The sequence below is a fragment of the Hyalella azteca genome, unplaced genomic scaffold (assembly GCF_000764305.2).
Source record: "Hyalella azteca isolate HAZT.00-mixed unplaced genomic scaffold, Hazt_2.0.2 contig9100, whole genome shotgun sequence".
Lineage (NCBI taxonomy): Eukaryota > Metazoa > Arthropoda > Malacostraca > Amphipoda > Hyalellidae > Hyalella > Hyalella azteca.
The window spans coordinates 51278-77055 of NW_025939179.1; the positions used below are offsets into that span (position 1 = coordinate 51278).

Below are 25778 nucleotides of genomic sequence, written 5' to 3' on the forward strand. Positions count from 1 at the left end.
AAGTATGAATCGAAATTTCGTGATCCTATCATCACTGGTCCCGTTACTAGAAACGTACAAAACCATGTTTAAATTTGATAACTTTTAAAAAATAAATCGTAATTCGACGCTCGTCAATCGCTGTGCTGACACCTGTCTATAGCAAAGAAGGAATTCATCTATTGACACGTTTAGCAAGAAAATTCCGTTAAATTTTAGGCTTTCTTTTTGGTTAATGTGAAATTGATTCTAAATTATGTAAGGTGACTCATCTGAACTGATTTATATCCTGTTTTCTAAAGACTATTATACAATTAATTTAATTAATGTACATTTATTCAATTATGACATTTATAATTATTTATTCAGTTTCCTCTTTAACCGACCTAGCCTACCTACCAGAGAAAGAAATAAATATTTGCTCTAAAAGAATCTCTCTTAATGCATGAGGTTCCTGCCGCCAGCAAGGAGCTTTTCATTAGGTTGTTTTCTATTATTCCTTCATTACAATACAGTTTTAAATTGACAGTTACTTGGAGGCAAGCTCCGGCAAGGCCCTGAGAAGGTGCGCATACCTGAGCGCTTTTTTGTGCTGTGCGTTGAGCCTCGACCGCCGCTCGCAGTCCAGTCCAGTGCGGCGACAACCTGTGTTGTGAGAGGTCGTAGGAAGTGGCGCAGAGGTTACCCATGAGATTTTTCAGCAATTTTCCGCTACTTAACTGAAAAATAGTCTAGTCTACTGTTTCTCCTGCTTGGTTACATAGGCGAAAAGTGTTGTGACGGTGTGATATTGATCGAAGAAGAGCTCCAACCACTGAAATGCCGTGTTCCGCCATTACTCTGTCATTAGCCACGATATGCGCTGTGGTGTCAGTTGCCCTTCTGGCCATCGCCTTCGGCACCGACAACTGGCAATACATAAAAGTCAACAGAGTTGAAATCGAGGTAAAATAATCCATTTTAATCTTATATCATTCGTCTATAATGTTTAACTCTGCATCTCTTATTTGATTCTTTCTGTTCTCTTTTTATGCGTTTTCTTTACACCTGCCATACGTATTTATGTACGTATAGCCCGACTGCCCGAGGCCTTTGCAGTCTGCAGCATTCACCATCGTCTTTTTTCCGCTCCGCCCCAGTCTGGGTTAGAAATAATGCATTGAAGAAAAAACTAGTCAAGTAAAGCGCAATAAAGTACTTAAACTTCTAAACATTTTGTGCATTTCCTAGAATGTATACCTCCTACACTGCATTCGGTGACAGTCGGTAGAAGCAGTCCTTAGTTCGTATTACCTTTAGGCTTTATACGTGATCACCGTACTTTTTTCTGTTCATATTTTCTTAGTCCGACGCGTTAATGATGATCAAAATAATGGTCGTCTGGGCAGTAGAAAGTCGTCAGTTTCAACACAGCGTCTGGACAGAAAAGGCTAGAGAATTGAAAGAATCGTGACATAACTGACATTGTCTTGAGGATCGCTTCCTGGCGCGCGTTGCAGTCTCGGCTATTCCTGCAAACAATCAGTGTTCTCGTACAATCTCAAATATGTAAAAGTCAAGTCTGTCCCAGGAGCTTCGATCATGTTGTAGTTAATGCATGGTGACCCATTCATTTACAGCGGGCTTTGAAATTTCTATTAGCAAATCAAGAATAAGACTGTGAACATTTTCATATTTTTTTCAAAGCTGACAACTTCGTCAGCTTTGAAATGTTGAGAATGGACGCCTCTTACGCACGGAGGATTCTGGAAGCTTAGTAACTATGACATCTCCAAATTCCGCTTTCCTTTTTTTATTCGCGTAATCTCCTTCTGAACATAAAAATTTACCTTTCTTGACGAAAATATGATGAATTCTCAGGAAATCATCGCTTTTAAATTCTTAGTTGGGACCTTGGACAGTCGAAGTGGCGACAGTCGAAAACATCACACATATGATCTTAGAGTTTTTGTTCAAAATATTTTGTTTGTATCACAAGGGATGAAGAAACTTAGGCAGTTTATGACTGGTTGCGGCATTTGTCATATTAACTGTGCAATATAGGTACTTAATTTCAAAATAGGGGGCTTTATTTTTGGTACTTCTTTTAGTTATTTAGCTTTCGAGGTAAGGAGCTTCCCGGGTGAATCGTTGGCGCAGATGGTGAAATTAATTTAATGTGAGGATGTCTTCTGCCGTACTTATATTAACCTCCAGTGAATCATTATAGCTAACCTAACCTTAACCCTCTACCGCCTGACATGAGTACCGTAATCGGAGCAATATTGTCACAAGCCTATAGTTCCCAAAAAGGATTCGTTATAGTGAGCGCAAATGACTTGCACTGATGGTTGCCGCCGCGTACGACAACTTTAAAATGTTCTCTGTTGCATGCAAACGTCCTCATGAGATTGCTACACTCAATAGTTTACGTATAATTTAAGTTGAAAGTTACTTTAAAATGTTCTCTGATGCGTACAAACGTCCTCAGGTTGCTACACTCAATAGTTTACGTATAATTTAAGTTGAAAGTTATGCTCCCGGAGAGTGAGATACGGCAGTAGAGGGTATCAGCGCCGTTTCTTGCCTCGGTAACCTGGTGTACATCCATCAATTATCTTCTTTTCTATCACCAACACCTCACACGTCGCAGCCTCACCTGGCATTGCGTATACCTATACGCGTAAGTTGTGCCCATCACCAGCGGTGGCCATTATGGTGCGCAGTCTCCCATTTATGTTTACGGTCATTTCGGCTCGAGTATCCTACTTCAAGTTGACTCTTATTTTGTGTTTCTTCCAGTATAAAATTCTTATCTCTTGATAATGTTTCATCAAAATAATTTTAATATAGAAAACATTGATGAAAACTTAGGAAAAATTGTCAATATAGTTCGGCTGTTATTATTTTTGAGATGGGAATGATGCCATCTGTTTGGCTTCCCCTTGTGAATGTTGAACGTCATGCTATAAAACTAATAGGAACAATCGGCACGCATAATTTAATAAGTTGACAAAAGTTTATGCAAGTGAAATAATGGTACAATGTGATTTATCTTAGTTCATTTGCGTATTGAGTACGAAAGTAAAATTTAGAAATTGCATGCCTTGGGTACGCGTTGTAAACATCCTCGAAGCGTGAATTCCAAATATGATAACAGAAAGATGCTGCAACTTGCCAAAACCTCTATGGGTTGGTATAGTATGACAGAAAAAATCTTTCAATGTTACCGTGGGCGGAAGTTTGATTATTTTCCATGTTCAAAGCTCGTGGACAGCAATCATTATTGTTCGTACAGAGGTATAAATGAGGCCGCGAGCTCTCAATCTTCAAGATGATCTATCCCATAAATGTTGGGTCTACGTCAGGTGGTTTTGCCAGGATGTTGGCATCCGTGTATACAAGATACTTCATGTGGAATGTTTTGAACGGAGCGGAGCAATGCATGTGGAGCTCCCATGTTGCTCGGAATAATGTGATGCTGCGTCGTCTTCCGCACGGTATAGGCCGGGATGATCATTCAAGACGGTGGAGGTATGATGAGCTCATCATACCTCCACCGTCTTGAATCATCATCATTACGGGGTCTTAGATCATCCCTCTTGCTGTGGCTTAGATCATCCCTCTTGCTGTGGCTTAGATCATACCTCTTGCTGTGGCTTAGATCATCCCTCTTGCTGTGGCTTAGATCATCCCTCTTGCTGTGGCTTTGATCATTCCTCTTGCTGTGGCTTAAATAGTCATCAGTGCAGCGGCTTAGTTGATGTGTTGATTTCATCACTAAGTATGCAAGCAAGGCATCTCCTGTCCGTTTTTGTGTGATGGCGTCATCGGTATTCTGTTAGAGCGCGTCACCTCTTAACCGTGCATGAGTCGTGCACGCGTGACGTGATTGCTTCATTATATCAACTCAAACTTACAAAGAGTTCAACTTTGTTTGTATAATTACTTATTTGGATATCCGTAATCCATTCATTTTATTGTAACTTTATTTCTGACGCTCGTACGTTCAGAAATTATCAGTGCCCAGCATTGTCCTTTGAGCTTGGAAGAAGAGCTCGTGTTATCGTAGTTCCATTTACTGTTTGTTTCCATGAAGGTTTTCGGACAAACATGCCCCTTATAGTTAATATAGATGTTTTCTATTAAAAATGACACATTTTTTAGGAAAACTACGAAAGATGGTTAAACTCTCGAAATACATCTTTAATGCGGAGCGCCATCACAGTCACCATTTTTGGAAATTATGAGCAAGTTTAATACTGATTATAATCTTTTCATAGTTTTGTAATTCCCAGAATAATTTGTTGAGTAAATCCGCATACACTGAATAGAAGATGGTATTTATGTATGCTCGCCGTGCCAACGTTTCCGCGAAGTCAAGGCGCTGGCATGGGACGCCAGAGTTCAATATGCTAGTAAAATCTGAGAACTTGAGAAGAGATCCGCAGCTAAAGTTTGGGGAAAATGATGTCACTATCCAGCATGCATTTGTTTCCATGTGAATTAAAAGGTCCCGACATAAATAATTGTTGAAGCAATCGGCATTTCCTGCCATGCTGGACGTTGCGCTGCTGATGTAGATGGCAAGTTGTCGTAAAGCATTTCCTCTTTTATGATCGTCGTTCATGACAACATGATTATGAGTTGATCTTCAATACAACTCGAGATTAAATATTGAAACAACTCAAGTCAGGTCGTAAATTGAAGTTTCATCATGATTCAGCACCTCTTAAAAACTGCGTCAGCAGTTCCGTGCTTATATTAAATGAACATGTAACCATACATTTCTTTGAATGTTTTTATAATCGAGTTATAAATGGTAATGGAAGACGTTATAAGAGTGCAACTTTATAGGTTAGGACTTGACGCACTCGAGCTGACGCTCGCAGCGGCTGCGTTCGGCGGTGCGCGGCCCCGACAATGCCTGCGCCGCTGCGCCTAACGTTCCTCTGCGCGCGCCAATACTTCCCGCGGCGGCCTGTACACGAGCCACCAGCGTGTACACGCCGCGCCACCAGCGTGTACACGCTGCGCCACCAGCGTGTACACGCCGCGCCACCAGCGTGTACACGCTGCGCCACCAGCGTGTACACGCTGCGCCACCAGCGTGTACACGCTGCGCCACCAGCGTGTACACGCTGCGCCACCAGCGTGTACACGCTGCGCCTCCAGCGTGTACACGCAACTCACCACCGTCGTGTACACGCAACTCACCACCGTCTTGTACACGCCACTCGCCACTAGAGTGCGCACGCCACTCGCCACACAATAAGATGTGTGCAACAGACGGAGCGAGTGGCTGCAAGGGTCGCTGGCAATCTCACCTCCCACGTGACTGCCTCACTTGGACGCCTTCGCTCGTTTTTTTGAACGTATGAAATTGTTAAGACCTTCTCCTGATTTGCGTGAGAACTTGAGAGTAAACCGATCGCTTAGGGGATATTTCCAGAGTTTTTAACCAAAATAATAGCTAAGTGAAACGTTGTGACAACCTCCTTGGCACTGGCACGTGTCTCGCCGCAACTAACTAGCGGCAGTTGCGCAAGCATTCCAGCGGCTGTCGCTCCTCCAAATGCCTTGACGTGCGGGCAAGGCCGCGCTGCTGTTCTCATATGCTTGCTCCGTCTCAATGTTATCTGGTACGCTTGTGCAACCACCAACTCTGCTCCTCACCTGCTCAAGTCTAGAGCGCAGAGAATGATCTCCGTAGAGAATGTACAAATTACAGGTACAAATTGTTCAGATTGTACAGATTTGAGGAACGTTTAGCTCAGAAGCGGTTCTTGTAATAGGAAAGGAGTTAGTTGGTCCCGCACGCGCCCGGATGTCAGAAAATTTAGGAAATTCTCGTGCGTCCTGAGAATGACTTGCATGTTTCAAACGTGTTACTTCCTTGTTGAGATGCTGAAACCGAGGAGAATGAATCTCGTGGTGGTATTATTAAAATAAATTTCATCAGTGTGTTGATTAATATAAATAGGTATGTTAATAAATCAAATATGCTCATGATAACGTTTTCTTAGAAGATTCGTTGGTTTAAGAAAATAAATGCTCATTAAAAAATTACTAAGAGGAGTTAAAAAGTTCAAGATACAACGTACCAAAAATATGGCTGTGCTGTGTTCATTTCTAATGTATATGCGTAATTATTGATTTTTTTATTAACGACTTGCATGAAGAATTGCATCGAAAGTATGACATACCCGAGTCTGTATAAACTGATTATTAGCGCTTTGCCTAAATAGTCTTTTTCCTCACTACGCTCACATTTTGTAACAGTGAGTCCTTTTTAATTTTATGCCGGTGTCAGGCCTCCAAACTAATCGCGGTTTTGTTTGTTTGTTTTTTTCAGAAGCAACTCGTGGGCTCTAGTATTACGCCCGACAATTTCTTGAATGTCGGCCTCTACTACACTCGCACTAAGGGCCTCTTCCGAGTGTGCTACCCCGAGGAATTACCCAATGGAGGTGAGATAATACAAATAAAAACTCATACTATGCTGTAGAACGGTGATTACATTAGACCCTATCGCAAAAATTATCAACATTTATGTATAAATTAACACACTCGCCCCCACCACTTCGTCCCAAAAATGTTACCCAGTGGGTTATATTGCCGACAGCTGGGAACCACTGCTGTACAATATTGTCAAGGCCTTCGTGGTGCACGCAATGCTGCTTCGCGAGCAACCTTGTCTTGCCCCGCGTGATGACTATAACTATCGAGGCGCTTGGAAATCAAAGACCAAATGAATGGAGCTCGAACAAATGTATTGTGCTTTGTCGTGAGACCACTGAGAAGATTATGCCGAGCCCCGCTATAAGCCTTACATCAAGTTAAATAAGCGACCGGATGGCCGTAATTTACTACAAATCCACTGCAAAGGTTGCATGTCAGCTCATTGTCGGATGGGATGTTTTTTTTGTCGTGCGAGTTATGTTTTGGATGTCTTAGTCTGTTAGTTGCATGCTGTGGTCATTGCTGAAACCGCGTTAGGAATAAAGCTTTTCAACAATCGTGGTTTGCGTGGGCATTTCCGTTGGTTCAGTTGATGTCTGTGACGATAGGTCGTTAACTACAGATTGACATCCCTTGAGTTTTCTCTTCTAGAATTGATGATGCTCGATACCCAATATCAACTCTCAGACTGTAATGCAGGCCTTCAGCGCTCACCGTAAGAGAGGTCAAGACATGCTGAGACATATTTTCGTTTCTGGCACATAATTTATATCTGCTCTTTAATCAAAAATTGCAGGAATTTGTGCTTCGGTACTGTAGCTGCTTTTTATGCTTTACCATTCTTGCAAATCACACAGTTGGAATGCAAAAGTGTTGGAACAATCATGCATTTGTGACCATTTCATTATATCGTTACCTACTACGAATTCATTGCCTGTTGTCCGTGCTAGCGCGAGTAGTGGCTGCCTGTGGTCTGCGAAGTAGTTCCGCTAGGCAGGCAAGCCCTACTAACTCTGCAGGAGTTAATAGTGAGGACAGCGGCAACTGACGATCAAAGACAAGAGGCATTCCTGAGCTGCGTATCCGCCTCGATGGTTCGCGTCGTGACCGCAGCGCGAACTGCCGCCGCTCGAGTCCATGGCAAGCAAGACTTGGCCTAGTTTCTGCACTCGGCGCTACCGTGCGATACTTGCTCATCACAATAGCACTATTGTGTGGTGAGCTGTGACTCCTCCATGTGGTGCTACCGTGCGATACTTGCTCATCACAATAGCACTATTGTGTGGTGAGCTGTGACTCCTTGCATGTGGCGCTACCGTGCGATGCTTGCTCATCACAATAGCACTATTGTGTGGTGAGCTGACTCCTCCATGTGGTGCTACCGTGCGATACTTGCTCATCACAATAGCATAAGATAACATGTTCTGACTGAACATAATTTTGAGACCTTGAGACCACGAAGACTAAGCGTGAAGTCTTATCACTGATTTGGGATGGAAAGATAATTGAAGAAGGTAATTTCTTAGAACACGGAAAGTAATTAGATGTTTCTACATTATTCTCATTGTGTCATTGCTCTTTAAATTAACGGATGGTTTCAATAATGCCGACTAAATCCCGTTCGAAACATTCGGCACTTTTTATTCGACGTTCGCCACTTGTTTCTCAATGCTGGGTCCCACCAAAAACCTAAAGAACTTGGTTTTCAAGAACTGCAAGTGACCTGCAACACAGGCAGTCGGCTCAGCAGCAGAACCGTCATCGACGATCACGTCCACACGTGGCTTCTCTTGCAGCAATTCTGTAATATGTTATTATAATATTAGTTATGTCAGCTTTAAATTCGGCCATGTTTTCCTGTAGCCGATTCTTGACCACCTCGCCTCCTTGCCAATCAGATCAGAATTTTAACAACTGGTTTCGGGTCTTAAACCCGATCTCTAAAAAAATCGGGCCTCAAGCAAAACTCACCTACATTTTTTCACGCTATCATCCAGGTTAGTACGCCGATATTATCACGTTGATCATTTTATACCAAATTATACATGCCATTCTTAGCGTTATTTTACACCACCATGTTTTCGATTTCCGAGTTCACGTTACCTTCCCTTCGACGAGAACCTTCTATGAATTTCAGGTTTTTTTCTGATTTAGAAGACTAGCACTAAAGGAAGTAAATGCGGCTTATTGTAAATTACCCTCGATGAACAGAATTACTTTGGGTTTTCGCACTAATTTTCAATACCTGCTTTGCGGAAGATTAGAGGTCATGTATACGTTGTAATGATTGAGTGACGTCACATTATAATCTCTCCAAGCAGCCAATCTTGCCTCTAGTAGTAGGCACTCCATTATCGCCAATTTTCCCTTTTTGCATCTTCAATATTTTCAGATTTTTCGTGCCCTTTTACTTTCCAATATTATTTTTTTTATAAAAATGCCCATTCACTCGTAAAACATTCCACTGCGGGAGACTCCGACGCTGTCGTGCGCTACCCAGACACAGTTGGTCGGCCGATTATACGATATGCCAGCTGAGCTCGGCAGTCTTAAAAACCTTGTTTTTCGAATGTAGACACATTACTTCCTATCATGCTTAGTTCTTTTCGTTTCAAACTGTAAATTCACAGACAATAATTATGCTCAACCTATTTAAAACCTTACTGCGATTTGGCGAGACTAGCATTTTAAATAAAGCCTTTCCTTTACCAGAATAGTGAAGAGATCTTAATAAAAGTCTTGTGACATTATTCGTGTAATTGCATGACTTTACTATACTTATTACCGCACTATTTCTGTGTGAACATAATACCTCGTTTCATTGATAATATGATATAATACAATGCATTGTCTGCTGTTGTGAGGGCTCCACGTCCCATTGTTACTACCGCATGTGCCTTCCGCTGAGCGTCGCATGTCCGTTGCACGCTAACAAAGCATACACATGCAAGGCACGTTTGAAATTTATTTCCATGCACCGAATGTAGCGTTCTTATGTGTCGTTATCACCGACAAGCGAGCAGCATACATTTTGTACTTTAACATTTAATTGAATGAGTTTTGATTGTGCTTGACTGAAAGATGCTACGTGGTCATCTATTTCATCACGCATTCTTAGAATGAGAACTACTCTGCTTTGAGTCATGCCGCAGTTCCTGTCATGCCACTATCTGCCAGTTCCTGTCATGCCACTATCTGCCAGTTCCTGTCATGCCACTATCTGCCAGTTCCTGTCATGCCACTATCTGCCAGTTCCTGTCATGCCACTATCTGCCAGTTCCTGTCATGCCACTATCTGCCAGTTCCTGTCATGCCACTNCCTCACCCATGCTATGTAGGGTGACATCAGTTGCCTGCTACCTCACCCATGCTATGTAGGGTGACATCCTTTTCTCTGTACCCTCGTACACGCTCGCTATGTTCCCATCTAAGGTACGTAATCATGTTCATGTCTACCATTGATGTATGAGCTGGTCGAAGGATGTCTTCAACTCTCTAAACAATAAAATTTGGAAATAAATAATACTAACCGAGGGCATTAATTTTTTAAATGACTGGAAAACAGCCTCCCAAGCCTGTAAGATATAACAAATTTAGGTTTAATGTTATTCGGTGAAGTCTGATTTTTCAACCCCTTGGCCGTCATTGCAAACCTGCCACAATTGTTTTAATTTTACTCTGTACTTCGTGAGAGCGCGACTGCCTGGCATTCATCAACAGGCCAACGAACCCAGTTATTAGATTTTTTGCCGCCATAAACACTCATGATTATATATTCGTTGCTTTTTTCTGAAATTAATAACAGGCAAGTTTCAACTAGTCCAAGTCTGAACCTTTGTTCTACTAACTTCAATTAATGTGCCTTGTATGTCAAAACCCGGCCTAATGCAATGATTTCAAGGAATAGGTTTGCTTCTGACGTGTCACCGAGAATACTAATCATCTTGCTTAACAATTGAGAGTGATGATTTTCTTAAGTAGTTGCGTACATTATTTCGAATTGAACTATAATGGACTTGTCTTTATGAAACGAGAGCTGACGCGCTAAGTGAGTTCTATTTCTATTCATAAAAAGAAGCAACTTTTTTCAAGAGTTCTTGGTAGTTTTCTTGAAAGGCGCTATTGCTCAAGCCATTTATAGAGCAGCACTGTGACTAGGAACGTTCTTGCTCTGTTCGGACTTTTCCATGGAGGCCACCTCATTACGGACCGTGAGTCGTCAGCGTCGCTCTCTTGCTGCTCGCTTTAACCTCGATCTTTGTAAACCGTGACGCAGCTCTGCCTTTGATAGCTCGCCCAACTCACAGGTGCTTCATCTTTGCGACTCTCCACCTCCCTAAACCTTACCCACCTTTCCTGCTTCGTCCTTTGCCCTTCAGCCCCCACAATCTCTCTCCTCCCTTGCTCCTCCTCCCCCCTCCTCAGGGCTACCCACATTCCTGTGACCAGCCGACGTGTATACCTGCCTTCCGTCCTGCGGCCATGGCGTACCAGCCTTGTCTTACCACCTAATGATAGCGATCTCGTTAACCTGCAATACCTTACCCTTAATACGGCATTCCGAGGAATGGGGCGCCATACTAACGAACTACCTTTGCTTGTATGCCTCTATCTTTTATTGAAATTTCAATAATTGTAATTATTACATAGATTGTTCCACAAGGACTTTTAATAAATGTGGAACGCATTCAAGGTGGCCGCCGCCGCTTCTAGAACGGCTTGCCTTGGCGGAGTGTGGGCAGTGAAATAATAGCTCGACCTCGCGCGCCGCTGAGACTAGAACTGCTGTGCCTCACGTCGCTGCAGAAATGACGCATAACCTTCAGTGTTGAACGTGTCTCATTTATGACGCGTAACATTCAGTGTTCAACGTGTCTCATTTATGACACGTAACATTCAGTGTTCAACGTGTCTCATTTATGACACGTAACATTCAGTGTTGAACGTGTCTCATTTATGACACGTAACATTCAGTGTTAAACGTGTCTCAATTATGACGCGTAATATTCAGTGTTGAAACTTGAACGTGTCTCATTTATGACGCGTAACATTCAGTGTTGAACGTGTCTCATTGATGACTGCCGAGCGTTCCTGCCCGCCAAATGCTTGCTGAATAACAGTAAGAGTTGGGCACAATGCTACACGAATAACAATTGAAATTACTCGTATAATCTTGAGGAAGCATCAATCATGTCAAGGAAGTTATATTTTCTCAATCGAATAGGCGTAGAATGAAGATGAATTATAGAGTTGCGTCTTCAATGAGGTAGTGACCTTGCATTAACTTCTACGCTGTGTGTGAACTAATTCGGAAGCGGCAGACCTGACGCTTCCAAAATTTTTATATCTTTTGCGTAATGGTTGAGTGAATGAATTCATAGAGTTAAGGTATAGAAAACCTGCACTAAATTATGAGCGTTGTTGAGTGTAGACGTATAGCTGAGTCTTGCTTATCTCGGATGAGAGGCAAAAAGCGTTGCAAATTTTGTATCCATTAGTGCATATCATATTTGAATGGACTATTACTAATTAAATTCATATGATCCTTTATTTCTTGGCCTCAATCGCTGCACTGGCTGTTAGTGCAGTGCACTCGCTGTTGGTGCAGTGCACTCGCTGCTGGTGCAGTGCACTCGCTGCTGGTGCAGTGCACTAGCTGTTGGTGCAGTGCACTCGCTGCTGGTGCAGTGCACTCGCTGCTGGTGCAGTGTACTCGCTACTGGTGCAGTGCACTCGCTGCTGGTGCAGTTTCTTTCGAGAAAGTGCACATTCTGTGGCAGCGAGCGTCTGTTGAGCGCGCCTCATCTACCGCAGTCACTTTCACCCTCACTTCTGCGCACAACAACGGAAGTTGCTTGTGTCCAATGGCACATTTCGAACACAGCGCGGTGTGTTACTGGAGTCTGGAGTCGAAATATTTTATAAGATTATTTCCTTTCAGGTGTCATATTTGAAGTTGTCTTCAGCTAAGAGATAGATGCGTTTTATTGACTTATTCTCGTTTTACATTCTTTTTCGTTGATTTATTTTCCACTAATTAGGTACGTACATTGAGTGTTTCAAATTTTTTATAACGTCGTGATGTTCAGCGCAAAAGTTTAATCGACATTTTGCTTCCAAAAACTCGTATACAAGAGAATAAAATGTTAATTTCCTTATTGTAAGACGGATGTTGCGCAGGTCCTGTGCAGAGTGATTACCAGTCGCTTGTTGCTTAAGTAATCGTACAGAGTGTGCCTTTGCTTGTGCGGAGGTACTGTACCTGTCGCCTGGTACCAAAGTGATCTTATAATGTGCCTCTTACCTGCGCAGAGCGACTGTACCTGTCGCCTGGTACCAAACTAATCTTATAATGTGCCTCTTACCTGCGCAGAGCGACTGTACGTCTGTCGCCTGATACCAAAGTGATCTTATAATGTGCCTCTTACCTGCGCAGAGCGACTGTACCTGTCGCCTGGTACCAAAGTAATCTTATAATGTGCCTCTTACCTGCGCAGAGCGACTGTACGTCTGTCGCCTGATACCAAAGTGATCTTATAATGTGCCTCTTACCTACGCAGAGCGACTGTACCTGTCGCCTGGTACCAAAGTAATCGTATAATGTACGTCTTACCTGCGCAGAGCGACTGTACGTCTGTCGCCTGGTACCAAAGTAATCGTATAATGTACCTCTTACCTGCGCAGAGCGACTGTACCTGTCGCCCGTGGAGACGCAGTGCCAGAACATCGACTACCACATCTTCGACGAGGACAGCGACGTCACGAGCTTCAGCGACGACGAGATGGCAAGACTACGTGAGTAGAGAAACTCATAAGACGTGTTAAGCTCGTCAGTTTTCCGTATGGCTTATTTTGTTGCAAACCAAATGACGTTAGGTAGTTATGACGTCGCTATTATTGAGAAAACGCTCAATTTACGTTTTCTTAATAGAATTTGCAAGCTAGTGTGAATATATGAATTACTTAATTTCTACTTCTGATTTTTCACTATAAGAGCTTATTAGGTTGAGGATATTTTATATCTAAATGCAACTACTTGCCTGCTTATAATGAAGCTCCTCTCCGATTTATTGATTTAAAGTTTGGGTTCATGTTTATCACAGTTCTCGGATGGCAGGCACATCCGTAAGATCTCCTTATTTTTCGTTTATATGTATTTTCTGCTCCTGTTAACACAAAACTCGCATCCCTCAAATAGAAAAATATATCTTATTAACAGTGTAATAAAGAGTTTTCTATTAGTAATAATGAGTATATATGTTTGCAATTGTTTTTCATCGTATGACTCAACATGTGAGTTCAGAATTGCATAATTTCACTATAAGCTGCCAAGTTAAGCGTTGTGGCTATGATAACATCAATGTCTCTAAGCGTCTTGTGCACCGATAGCCTGTTCAGCATACAGTTATTAAAGGCCTATTACATGATATTATGGTAACTCTTATTAATAATTAATCTTTGGGACCAAAATTGCATATCGTTAAGATTCCAATTGCCATTCAAATTTCAATTGTTCGAAAAATATCGGTTGAATTCTCGTCTAAGTCAATCCCTGTACCACACTCATCTCAATATCTACTGCTGCTATAATGTCACCAAATAGCGGCAGTCTTGTGTGCTACTTTGCTCCTGTTGTACTTATGTACAACATACAACACCTGTACTGTGACTTGAATGTATAAGCTCATCACTCGTAAGGCGCATGCCTGCAGTGTGGCAGTCTTGCCATGAACGGTCTTCCTCAACCAACAAAACGTAGCGCGATTCTAACCTCTTCTCCACGATCGACCTCGCTGCATTGAGCAAGAAGGGAGCTTTGCTTGAAAGTACTGCAGCAATGAACTGGGTTGGTACAGGTGGTTACTGTCAGAAAGTGAAGTACTGCAGCAATGAACTGGGTTGGTACAGGTGGTTACTGTCAGAAAGTGAAGTACTGCAGCAATGAACTGGGTTGGTACAGGTGGTTACTGTCAGAAAGTGAAGTACTGCAGCAATGAACTGGGTTGGTACAGGTGGTTACTGTCAGAAAGTGAAGTACTGCAGCAATGAACTGGGTTGGTACAGGTGGTTACTGTCAGAAAGTGAAGTACTGCAGCAATGAACTGGGTTGGTACAGGTGGTTACTGTCAGAAAGTGAAGTACTGCAGCAAGGGACTGGGTTGGTACAGGTGGTTACTGTCAGAAAGTGAAGTACTGCAGCAAGGGACTGGGCTGCTCCAAAGGTTTATGCCGAAAGTAACGTAACGAACAGGTTCGGCGCCTGCCCCTCAGTTCAGCAAAAAGTTGAAGCACTGTTGCTTCCTGCGTGGCGGTGCTCGTGCCGCTGGATATCCACCGTGTGAAGCATGCGGTGACCCCACCGCTGCACTGATATCCACCGTGTGAAGCATGCGGTGACCCCACCGCTGCACTGATATCCACCGTGTGAAGCTTGCCACCACTGCACTGATGAACATTACAAGCCTGTATAGAAGCTTCCACTCAATTAACTTATTATATGAAGTTTACTCCTGTGGATCGTTCGATTTTACGAGGTTCAAACGAGTTGAAATAAAGCATTTAGCGTCTGTTCAACCCGGGCTTTTGTGTGTTGGTCACTGATTAATTAAATTAACCACTGATGAAGGATACGACAAGTTTTCGAACAATTCTAACTAACAAATAATAAAGACCTCACGCCACCCAATCAGTAAAATACAAAAATCTAACTTCACTTCGCGGTCAGAAAAACAGAATACAGAACTGACGTATGAATTGTTTTGGGGTTTTAATTCTGTAGAATAATGACGTGCGCGTATTTTAATCCGAAAATTGCGAGAGACAACGTGCTGAGTAAGACGAAGGAAACCTTCAATGCTGAGGGAGACTTCGGGGGCAACCTTCAGTGCTGAGGGAGACTTCGGGGGCAACCTTCAGTGCTGAGGGAGACTTCAGGCCAACATTCCAAGAAAATTTTTAATTAAACGCCAAGTGTCGGTAAATTTACTTCGTTGGTAGAGGCAATAGTTCTGTTCTATAAGCATTGCTTGTGAAGATAACAATTTTTGCCCACTTTACACTATAGTTTAATCGTGTTGGAAGGGTTATAAAGCTTACAACAGTTTGTTGCTCGTCCCGGAACGATCCTGAAATGCGAGTGGCATACCTCCACTTAACTAAAAATAACGTAATTTGCTCAATATTTCTCTTCGGAAAACTTGAGGAGACAACGAAAAATTACGTTGAAGTCATAAACATTACTCCGATTCTGATCAAAGCATAAATCCTTTTATTCGGAGTATAGCGTAGAGGTTATCGTATCTAAAGTGTAAAATTTAGGTAATTTAGACCTGATCGATCTTCTAGTAGAGAACTGAACAAATGGTCGAAGCCCTCAGAAACCCCATTCTGCATTCAACTTCTTAGTGGTTGAAAAAAAAATTGAAGATCACTTGTCCATCGCTTACATGCGATGAGTTACAGTGGTTACCCATGGACACCACGATGAATAACCTGAACTTTGTTGCATAGATAGTGGTCTACATTTAACGCAAAAATATTCATGTTTAGCTTTCCCTATCTATTGTATTTCTGATTAATAATTGAAATTGCCGGAGCTAAATTTTTATTTATTACTATGTAATTTTCTATCCGGGAGAAACCATCGCAATTTTGAATTCTCTAAAAGTAGCAGGAGACGAGTCGAATACACCCAGTCTCGCCTGCCACCTCTGGACGACACTTTCTACTGTAGCCGCCATAGCGGCCGGTGCTCCGCTTCTAGGTCGTTTGAAAGGCCGTCTCTTAGCGCTTCTTGATCGCTTCCTTGTACGTCTAGATCGGTGTATGTTAGTCCCGCATTTCTCTGATCGGTGTATGTTAGTCCCGCATTTCTCTGATCGGTGTATGTTAGTCCCGCATTTCTCTGATCGAGAGTGGACATACCACCTGAGCAGGTGTAGGCAGGTGAGTGGACATACCACCTGAGCAGGTGTAGGCAGGTGAGTGGACATACCAGCCGAACTTGTGTACCAGGAACAGCCAACTTGATCGTGCAAGAGAGCGCCACGGAGGCCGTGTTTTTCATCGCTAGTGAGCCAAGACAGCGGTGGAGACGCTATCTCTTGTATAGCTGCCGAGGTCTGTGACCTCAAGAATATAAGTGGCGGCCGCTGCTACAGCCGCGGACATAGGCTTGGTTCGGTTCCTGCAGAACTTAGAGGTTATAATCGTCGCTTACTTGTCAGCTATGGCATGGGTACAAACGAGACTATAAGAATACAACTTGCTGTATGTGTAGAATTTACTGAATTTTTTTCCACGTCGTATTTCTACAACAATTGGCCTTTATTGTGCAGTCGCAAATTCGTCGTTATCGTCGCGAGCTCTCAGAGCAACATTATAGCGGGCCCCACCTTATTTGCTAGATTTGTTTCTGTTGGTTGATAAGCTTGTGCGCCTCGTGTAAATCGCACACCAGTTCCATATTCAGGTTATTCAGAACACGCGGCAGGCCTACGAGCGTTGTGGCGAGCATTCCTTTTGTTCGTCTACTTGTTCAACTTAATGATAGAACGAGTACAACCTGGTCTTGAATCGTCCGTTTGTTGACCTACTGATGCAAATAATGGATAATTTGAGAAAAATTTGGACTTTAGTCGTTCTTTTTTTTAATTACTGGTGCAAATAATGGATAATTTGAAAGAAAAATTGAACTTGAATTGTTCTTTTGTTGAACTACTGGCGCAAATAATGGATAATTTGAGAAAAATTTGGACTTGAATTGTTCTTTTGTTGAACTACTGGTGCAAATAATGGATAATTTAAAAAAATTCACTTGAGTCGTTCTTTTGTTGAACTACTGATGTAAATAATGGATAATTTGAAAAAAAATTGGACTTGAGTCGTTCTTTTGTTGAATTAACTAGAGGTGCAAGCGATGGACAATAAGAGGCCAACTTGACAACCTGGAATCAATTTTCAAAGTCTGCACGATGCTGTTACGGGGTCGCATTTTTCTGCGCGTTACTTCAATGCTTGAAATTTCAAAGAGCAATTTTAGTTTCTTCACTGCATGCACTGAGCTTCACTCAGCGATTGATGCCAGTATCACAATCGAGCTTAACTTATGAGCTTCTCATCGAATTCGTGAATTGCTCGGTTGAAGAATATCGTCTGTCACCGTTCTTATGTTGTTATATCACAAACACCTCTTGAGTCATGAGTTAGTGAAAGTCTCATTTTTTTATAATTTCTCGTAGACAGTAAAAGTAGTAACTGGATAACTATTATCCTATCGCGTGTTTTTCGTTGCATTCTACTGAACTTAATGTAATATTCTCTTGAGGCGAAAGATCACAAAATTTAGTCAAAGCTTTAATAAATGAGAAAACCTCTAGCAATACTAAAATAATCTTCCACAACTTGGAACAATTTGAATAAAGTTTGGGGGCCTCGACTAGCTTTTTCGCTGCCCCTTGCAAATGGCCTCAACACTTGTCATGGTGGAGAAATGCTCAACATTAATCCGCATTACGTGAAGGTTGATCTTACAGACCGTTTGCTCCTGTACAGCAGGAATGGCTCAATAAAATGCTGTACTCGCAAAGTACTGAATTTTAAATTTGTCATTACAGGAAATTCATTTTAGATGAAAGGATGTGGCACTGTACAATGTGAATAGTATTTTTTATTTCGAGAAAGACTGCTTAGACATCCATGAGATTCCTCGCTGATATACTTCAGAGAAACGTGTCCCAGGCTGAGGCCGAAGCCTCGCCCTATCTGCTGGAGATCACGCAGTCGTATATATCGCCGTGGCCCCCACAGTGAGGTGGTGAACTCGCTTCACGGCGCTTGCAATTTGCTTTCGAACCTCTCCCATGCTGTTTAGATAAGATAATCTAAAGCCACGTTGATTACCATCATTATTGGAGACTTTAATGTTTTTTAGGTTAATCCCTGGTAACGATTGATCACTCATGTGCAGACATGGCGAGGTCGATGATCGCAATGTTCATCGTATCGTTCTTCTTCGTGTTTGTGATAAGATAATCTAAAGCCACGTTGATTACCATCATTATTGGAGACTTTAATGTTTGTTAGGTTAATCCCTGGTAACATTTGATCACTCATGTGCAGACATGGCGAGGTCGATGATCGCACTGTTCATCGTATCGTTCTTCTTCGTGTTTGTGGCGTTCTTCACGGGCGTGGCGGGCTGCTGGCGCCGCTCCCCTGGCAACGTCGCATCCACCGCCATCCTCATGCTCCTGTCCTGTGAGTGGCATTACACCATAACGAAGTTGTAAAGGAATTTCTTACGTTTTATGAAATATATTGAATAACCAATGTTTCTAAATATTTTCTGACAATTGATTGTTTCTTTGTTACGAAAACAAATGATATTCGTGGCTGAGCGGCGATTGCTGTAATGTGACATTCGTTTTGCGATAAACTTACACAGATGCTACCAGCATTACTACTTTAGGTGCACTTTGTACTCAATTTGCGAAAACTTGAACCTATTTCGATATTTTCAATTCGGGAAATGTCTGCTCAACTGTAATTGAATATTAGACTTTATTTATTTTGAGTGTATAAGTGAAAATTGTAGATATGGTTGACTTGTCTCTGCTCAACTGTAATTGAATATTAGATTTTATTTATTTTGAGTGCATATTTGAAAATTGTAGATAGGGTTGACTTGTCTCCCAGACAAGTTTGGCGCAGTAACTATAATAGTGGTGCAGTAGTGTAATGTTCGGTAGGTAGTGTAGTGGTGCAGTAGTGCAGCAGTGCAGTAGTGCAGCAGTGCAGTAGTGTAGCAGTGCAGCAGTGCAGTACAGTAGCAGTGCAGTAGCAGTGCAGTACAGTAGCAGTGCAGTAGCAGTGCAGTACAACAGCTCGTGGTCCCCAGGCCTGTTCGCGGCGGGGGGCATGGGGCTGTGGCACGGCGTCGAGTACTACGAGGAGGAGCGCATCAGGACGGCGCCCTTCCGAGGCTCCTGGGACGATGTGAGTTAATATAGTTACGTGTGCTTAGCCACACTTACATGCGCCTTAGCCACACTTACATGCTGCTTAGCCACACTTACATGCTGCTTAGCCACACTTACATGCGCCTTAGCCACACTTACATGCTCCTTAGCCACACTTACATGCTACCTTAGCTACACTTACATGCGCCTTAGCCACACTTACATGCTGCTTAGCCACACTTACATGCTCCTTAGCTACACTTACATGCGCCTTAGCCACATTTACATGCTCCTTAGCTACACTTACATGCGCCTTAGCCACACTTACATGCTCCTTAGCTACACTTACATGCTCCTTAGCCACACTTACATGCTCCTTAGCCACACTTATATGCACACTTACAGCCATCAGTTCTATAAGTGAAGCTAAATTCATTTGCTGCTCTGTGCAATCATGCAATATGTGTGCCTTTTTTATTTTTTTAAGCGCCAGCTCGTTCTGACAACACACGAGCGTTAAGCCATTACTTTTGAGTAGCAACAATTAAAACGATGTAATATGAAGACCTCGGCCAATACTTTCAGCTGTGACCTCGGCCAATACTTTAAGTTTTATTTCAAGGTGTTTTAATTCTAATAAATAAATAAGCGGCTTGGGAACGTCGCGTCAGTGGACGGAATCGACGACGTCGCAGGTAGCAGTTCTCCCACAGATCGAGACAGTCGTCCCCAGGTGCAGTTGTGGCGTACAAGTTCTACGCCTTCTTGACAAGCCGGAGCACGTCTACATATTCTTATTTTAATCACATAATTGTAAAACGGGAATGCAAATTTATGTACAGCATTCCTAAGACAGCCACAAGTTGCCTTTGTAAACAAGACCATGTCTTATGAATTGGTCCTTGCTGAAGCTCGTCCCTGCTGCAGCAACTTTATACTCACCAAACCTTGTCTTTTATTTGCCATGCTTCTTGTGATCGCTTGTGGTCCTCGTGTTTAGACGGGACCTTAGACGAAACTAACTTCACCTCTACAGTAATAGATTGCCGGCGCCATCTCGGCATGTGCAGGCTGTTCTGCGCTACGTATCTCGAGAATAGTTTTCAAGCTCGCCATTTGATTTCCGTTCATTTTCCTGCAGAGCTCAACATTATCTATTCGTTTATTTTTGACGCAATCCTATCTCTCCTTCATCTCTCCTTCAAAGAAGCACTCTTCATCAGTTCCTGTTGCCTTCCCCTTAGAACATCTAGAATATGCATGTTATTTTTTATTGAGACTTCTGACCTAATTGATTAATTTATCAACCTTTTAGTAAAAGAAGCTGATGAAATAGCCCAAATCCTCCATTCACGAAGAAGCAACGAATTCGTTCGTTCATGTAGTTCTTCAACTGATCGTAATGATTCCTTCGTAGCATATATTCATACTCATTATAGTTCTTGATGATGCAATAAAGTAATTTATGCGTCAATTCATTATAAAGTACTACTGTAGCGCTTATATTTTTGCGTATAAAAATACCCACTCTTCTGCTGTGTTGGACGAGGCGACACTCTAACTCCTGCACCTATAAAATATGATTAATTTGCACTAATAATTATGTAACGTCAGATGCTGGAGAATTCTACGCATATTTGGTACGACTGGTCGTACATGCTGGCGTGGGTGGGCTCAGGCATGGCATTGCTGTCATTCTGCCTCTTCCTAGGAGCGTCCCAGTGCATGCAGTCTGAGTACCGCAAGGAACAGAGCAAACAGATGCAGTACATGATGCCAGGTACTGAGCAAACACATACAGTACATTGTGCTACTGTGCCCAGTACATGTACCTCGTGCTTCTTACGCCACGCCAGTAATCGCACAAAATAATTCTCTTTCTCACTGGGCTCCACGAACACAGCTACGAGCCTGCTCCTCCACAGCTACATAATATTATATTTAATGCTTTCTAACAAATTTTGTACAGGCATGCACTATGTTAGCTGTCACTGCATGGCAATAACTAACATCTTGAAGTGCGTGTGTGTATATATAGTGTGGTCTGTGTAGTGTAAACTGTGCAGGGAATTTTATCGGAAGTATTTTTAATTACATCGGTTATGCCCACAGATTATCCTTCATTTCTTATATAATCAATTGCCTTTAGATGACTCTTCACTAATGGTTCAATTCCGTGGGTTTAGCCCCTGAACCTCAAACGTCTTTTGACCAGCAACTTGTGAGGTTCTCTAACCTCGCTCAATAATGCGAGGTGTGACTCATGGTGACCGCGATTAATCACATCGAAGTTGTACTATAACTTGCATTTATTATTCTGCTCATTATTCTCTGATGTGACCATCTCTTCTTTATATAATTATTTAAGCTTTGGGTTACGTGTCACATCCTATATCATAAATGAATTATTTCATATCCTAAACCTTCGTTTATTATATTCTCAAATTTTGAAAACTGATGACTTTTGCTCAAAATAAGGCTTCTGTCCAAGACCTTATAGCCTTATACTTACGACTCTACGACTGAAACACAAACGTTGTAGCCTCTCTTGATTTAATCGCTGTTCACGAGACCGTTGGTATGATTATGCGTTCGTAGCAAAATTTTACTCTAGCTTACTTATTTTTCACATCTTTCATATAACCTTCAATTCACACGCGCGCTGTAAAGCGAGGTAACTCCTTTAATTGTACCTAACTAACCAATGAGCCTGGGAGCTACGTACATCTGTCGCCTCTTGTAGCCTCTCGCGCTCAGGAGGGCAGTCGGCCAGACGTGCAGCGCTTTTTCTTATCTATGACAGTCACCAACTGAGGCTCACTGCGCTGTAGTGATATTGTCCTCAATGATAGCCACTAACTGAGGCTCACTGCGCTGGTGATAATATTTTTACAGCTATTGGTGTCCGGGACGATCAGCGTGTACGACTGGTCGTACTTCCTCGCCTGGATTGGTGTTGGCTGGGCACTGATTTCGACCCTCCTCTTCTTTGGGGCCTCGGTTTGCTTACGTAGCGAGGGTGAACTCGAGGATAAGAACATGGCCTATATCATGCCGGGTAAAGCTTCACACGCGTCTACACATTAACTCCTACTTTAGCTCGAACATTTCTCTAAGTATATAAGCTCACTGCAGCCAGTAGATGGTTAGCTAACTGCACGTAGAGACCTTTGTTCTCATGCTTCAGTAACTACTTGATTAACCGATTAACCATCACACGATCACACGAGGTTATTAACCTGATCACTAGCGTGTTGGTGTGCTTCAACTAACACTAGCTTTTTTTAATATATGGTTTAATTTTAATGCTTAATCATCAAATCTTTGTATTATTGTTGCATTTGTCTGGAGATTTATGTGTTGAGTTCTGACTAACAGTTTAATTTATCGTATTTTTTTTGTACTTAATCCTCGCAATATTTGAATATATTGTTGTGCAATCGAAATAATATCATTTTTGTTCACTTCAGAGTCAGCCCATATGTTCGTTTGTGTCTGCATATTAATTATGCATAGAATTATTCGCCTATGTAAAACACGTATCTATTTCACATCCATTGAGTTAAATATTGGAGCATTGAGCAACGTGATCGAGTGCTCGATGGATGCCAGGCCCAGGGTGTCCGTCCCCATTTCACTTGTCCGCTTTTCAAACTAGATTCACGTCTGAATGTTAAGCGGATGTATCGTTTGGAGCGCAACTGAGTGTCAAGTTCAAGGTTTATATTCAGTTGCGAATACTAATCAAAGAGATTAATAGGAAACCCCAGTAGCGTTTCATGATCGCTCATCCTGACCAGCAAACTGTTGCACATTAGATCACTTAAGCCTGCAGCGTCCTTCACCCGTTTGAAATAGAGTCGAGTTGAGTGCAGCAGACAAACTTATATTTCAATCTAGAATCTTAGTTGTGAACTCTGTCATTCTCATGTCTTAGAATCAATAATCGTTGACATGATCACTCCTGATGGTTTACACCAAATGGAACTTATCTCACTTCTCTATTTTTTGAACGTTTTATTCATATGACGATCTCATTATCAGTAAAATTAACGCTTCGATATTAGAAATTTCTTTTATTTTAACCCTGCATAACTTAACTGATCAAATTCATCAAGATATTAACGAGCGTATGGGCTAGCCAGAAGTTGATAGAGCAAATTATTAGAAGTTATTCTCCTAGCACTCTGAAATATTAGTTTCGTAAGGCAGAACTATAAGGAACTTTTTAGCGTTTCATCATAAATTTCCCGCTAATGTGATGATGTGTTGGCAGTGTACCCGCAGAAGCAGCAGTACCCCACCTACGGGTACGGGTACCCCCCACCGGCCGCGTACCAGTACGCCACGTCCCCCCAGTACGGTCACTACAACTACTGATGGCCGTACCACGCAGGGCATTGCTGTGCCGACTACTGACCGCTACAGCAGTCATGGTAGTGGCAACTACTGACCGCTGCAGCAGTCATGGTAGTGGCAACTACTGACCGCAGCACCACTCATGGCAGCATGGTAGTCTCTGCTGCAGCTCAAGGCTCTCATTGTTTCAATATCAATTTCTCACCATTTGCTGTATTGAATAATTGTTTTTGTCGTTTGGTACGTTTTAAATATGAAATGTTTACTGATGGGATAGTTGAATTCATAAAGTTTTATCTAACTAACAGACCAAAGGGCGCTAACTAAAAACATTTTTGAAGTAGAGTGTAGAGGATGGTCGGGTGCCGCCTTCTGGTGTATCCCTTACAAAGCTCCTCCATATCCCGATCAGTTGTGTCTCTCAGCATCACAAACTCTTTTAATGAACATTTTTAATAACCGAATATGTGATAAGGCTTCCATGTGCGTTCCTGCCTTCATCACTACTAAAATATACTGGCTCTCTTCATTTCCATCAATAGGATTGTAACTACAAAAATCAGTCCATGCTTCTTAGCTGTAATTAAAACAATTTCAGTTAAAGCTGTAACGGGTGAGCTGCGTGCTCGAGAAGCGTCAAGTAATGGGCGGAGATAAGGACCCGTTGAGACCAAAGTGAGTCATAACATTGCAAGTTTTAATGCAATTCTTCTTGCCGCACTGGATGGCATCAAAAAGGCTGAATCCGCCGGCCCCGTATGCGTGTTTATAATTTATTCTTGGGTACTTAATAATAATGACGTAAACAATCACGTTCAGGGTTTCAACTCACGTAACTCAACTTTAACGTAACTCAACTCAACTTTAAATAAATAATTGATGTAAACTTTCGGACGTGGGACGCGTCTTGTGTCCCTCAAGAGTTTGCGACAGAGGAGCTGCTCAACATGCGCCAGGTTCTGTACAAAGTACACATTGTATTTAGTGCAACGTTACTGTCTCTTAGAGGCGCTCACGATAAATTTCCCCACTACTTCCCATCACGGTTCATCTTTACATGTTACATAAATTACTGCGCTGTATTTCCTCTGAATACATTCCATTTCCGACCTGCCGCGTGTATAGTCTAAGCTTTCACTAGCGTTACATTCCTCACAGAACGTCATCCCCCTCAGTGGCCGCAGACACCAACTTTTTTATTATGTCTACACTATCATTTAGGTTAAGATATAGTGAATTACTAAGTTTTCTATAGTTTCTTATCGTCCTATGGTTGTTTCGTCTCTCCTGTAGTGAACTATCTAGGCGGCGACAGACGGTATCCCTTCCACTCAAAGTTAGTCACGCCTAACTTGTAAAAATTAATTGAGACGCGCTGCTAAACGCACAAAAATGTGTACGTTCCCTAGAAAACATTTCCTATGCTTGTGGCTCTTTCACTCAGCAAGATGATTTTCAGAGCACCTTCTCTTTCTGTTGCGTGGAGATTTCCGTTAGAAGCAGTTCGTAATCGGTGCGATTTAATCGATGTACACAAATCCTCATTTCTGTTGCCGTTGTAGATCATCGGTGTCAATGTGCCGAGCAATCAACGCGGCTGTGCTGTACGGCAGGCCCTCTCAGGACATGCTTCTGATCGATAAACTCATCTCTGACTTGTAATAGAATTCTGTGAATAATTTATTCAATTCTTCGCGTAATAATGTCTTCGTTCAATTGTTTGTGTAAGCCTTTCAATTCAACGATGATTGTATGAATGCTTTGGAAGCGAAATGTTAGCCTTCTTCAAATTTTCTTGTTTATCATAAATACAAATGTTTTTTAAAGCAGTGTTTTTTACACCCTTCATTTCATTTAAGTAGTGTTGAGTGTTTTAAAAGCTTTTCGCATGTGCCGGCTCACGCGTGCAGGCTCAAGCGTATTGGCTCACCCCCAATAAAGTTTGAATACCGGCCCGACCAAAGTCGGGCCCGCAATCTTGGAGAAGAGATTCTGACCAGGAGCTGATTTCGATCGGGTGGCGAAGCAAACCTAGAATAA

The 25778-nt window shown here is 42.2% G+C and overlaps 1 protein-coding gene across 2 annotated transcripts; it reads left to right on the forward strand.

Annotated features, from left to right (window-relative positions):
* The first annotated feature begins 586 nt into the window (after positions 1-586).
* LOC108666125 lies at positions 587-25564 on the forward strand. Of its 2 annotated transcripts, none has more exons than XM_018152942.2 (7): positions 587-924; positions 6314-6428; positions 13105-13215; positions 18541-18678; positions 19319-19416; positions 22275-22437; positions 23656-25564. In XM_018152942.2, exons 1-7 carry the CDS (start codon positions 799-801, stop codon positions 23757-23759), a joined length of 855 nt encoding a protein of 284 aa, XP_018008431.1. In that variant the 5' UTR covers positions 587-798; the 3' UTR covers positions 23760-25564. The 2 variants fall into 2 exon arrangements, with proteins under 2 accessions (XP_018008431.1, XP_018008430.1); XM_018152941.2 differs by lacking the exon at positions 22275-22437 and adding an exon at positions 20994-21159 and having other exon boundaries at positions 589-924.
* Positions 25565-25778: the final 214 nt, after the last annotated feature.

What these genes read in the sequence shown, in the direction of transcription:
- LOC108666125 (XM_018152941.2), top strand. Translation starts at nt 799, where the DNA reads ATGCCGTGTTCCGCCATTACTCTGTCATTAGCCACGATATGCGCTGTG. An exon ending in TCAACAGAGTTGAAATCGAG is followed by an intron (nt 925 to 6,313) that starts GTAAAATAATCC and finishes TGTTTTTTTCAG; the next exon opens with AAGCAACTCGTGGGCTCTAG. An exon ending in CGAGGAATTACCCAATGGAG is followed by an intron (nt 6,429 to 13,104) that starts GTGAGATAATAC and finishes TTACCTGCGCAG; the next exon opens with AGCGACTGTACCTGTCGCCC.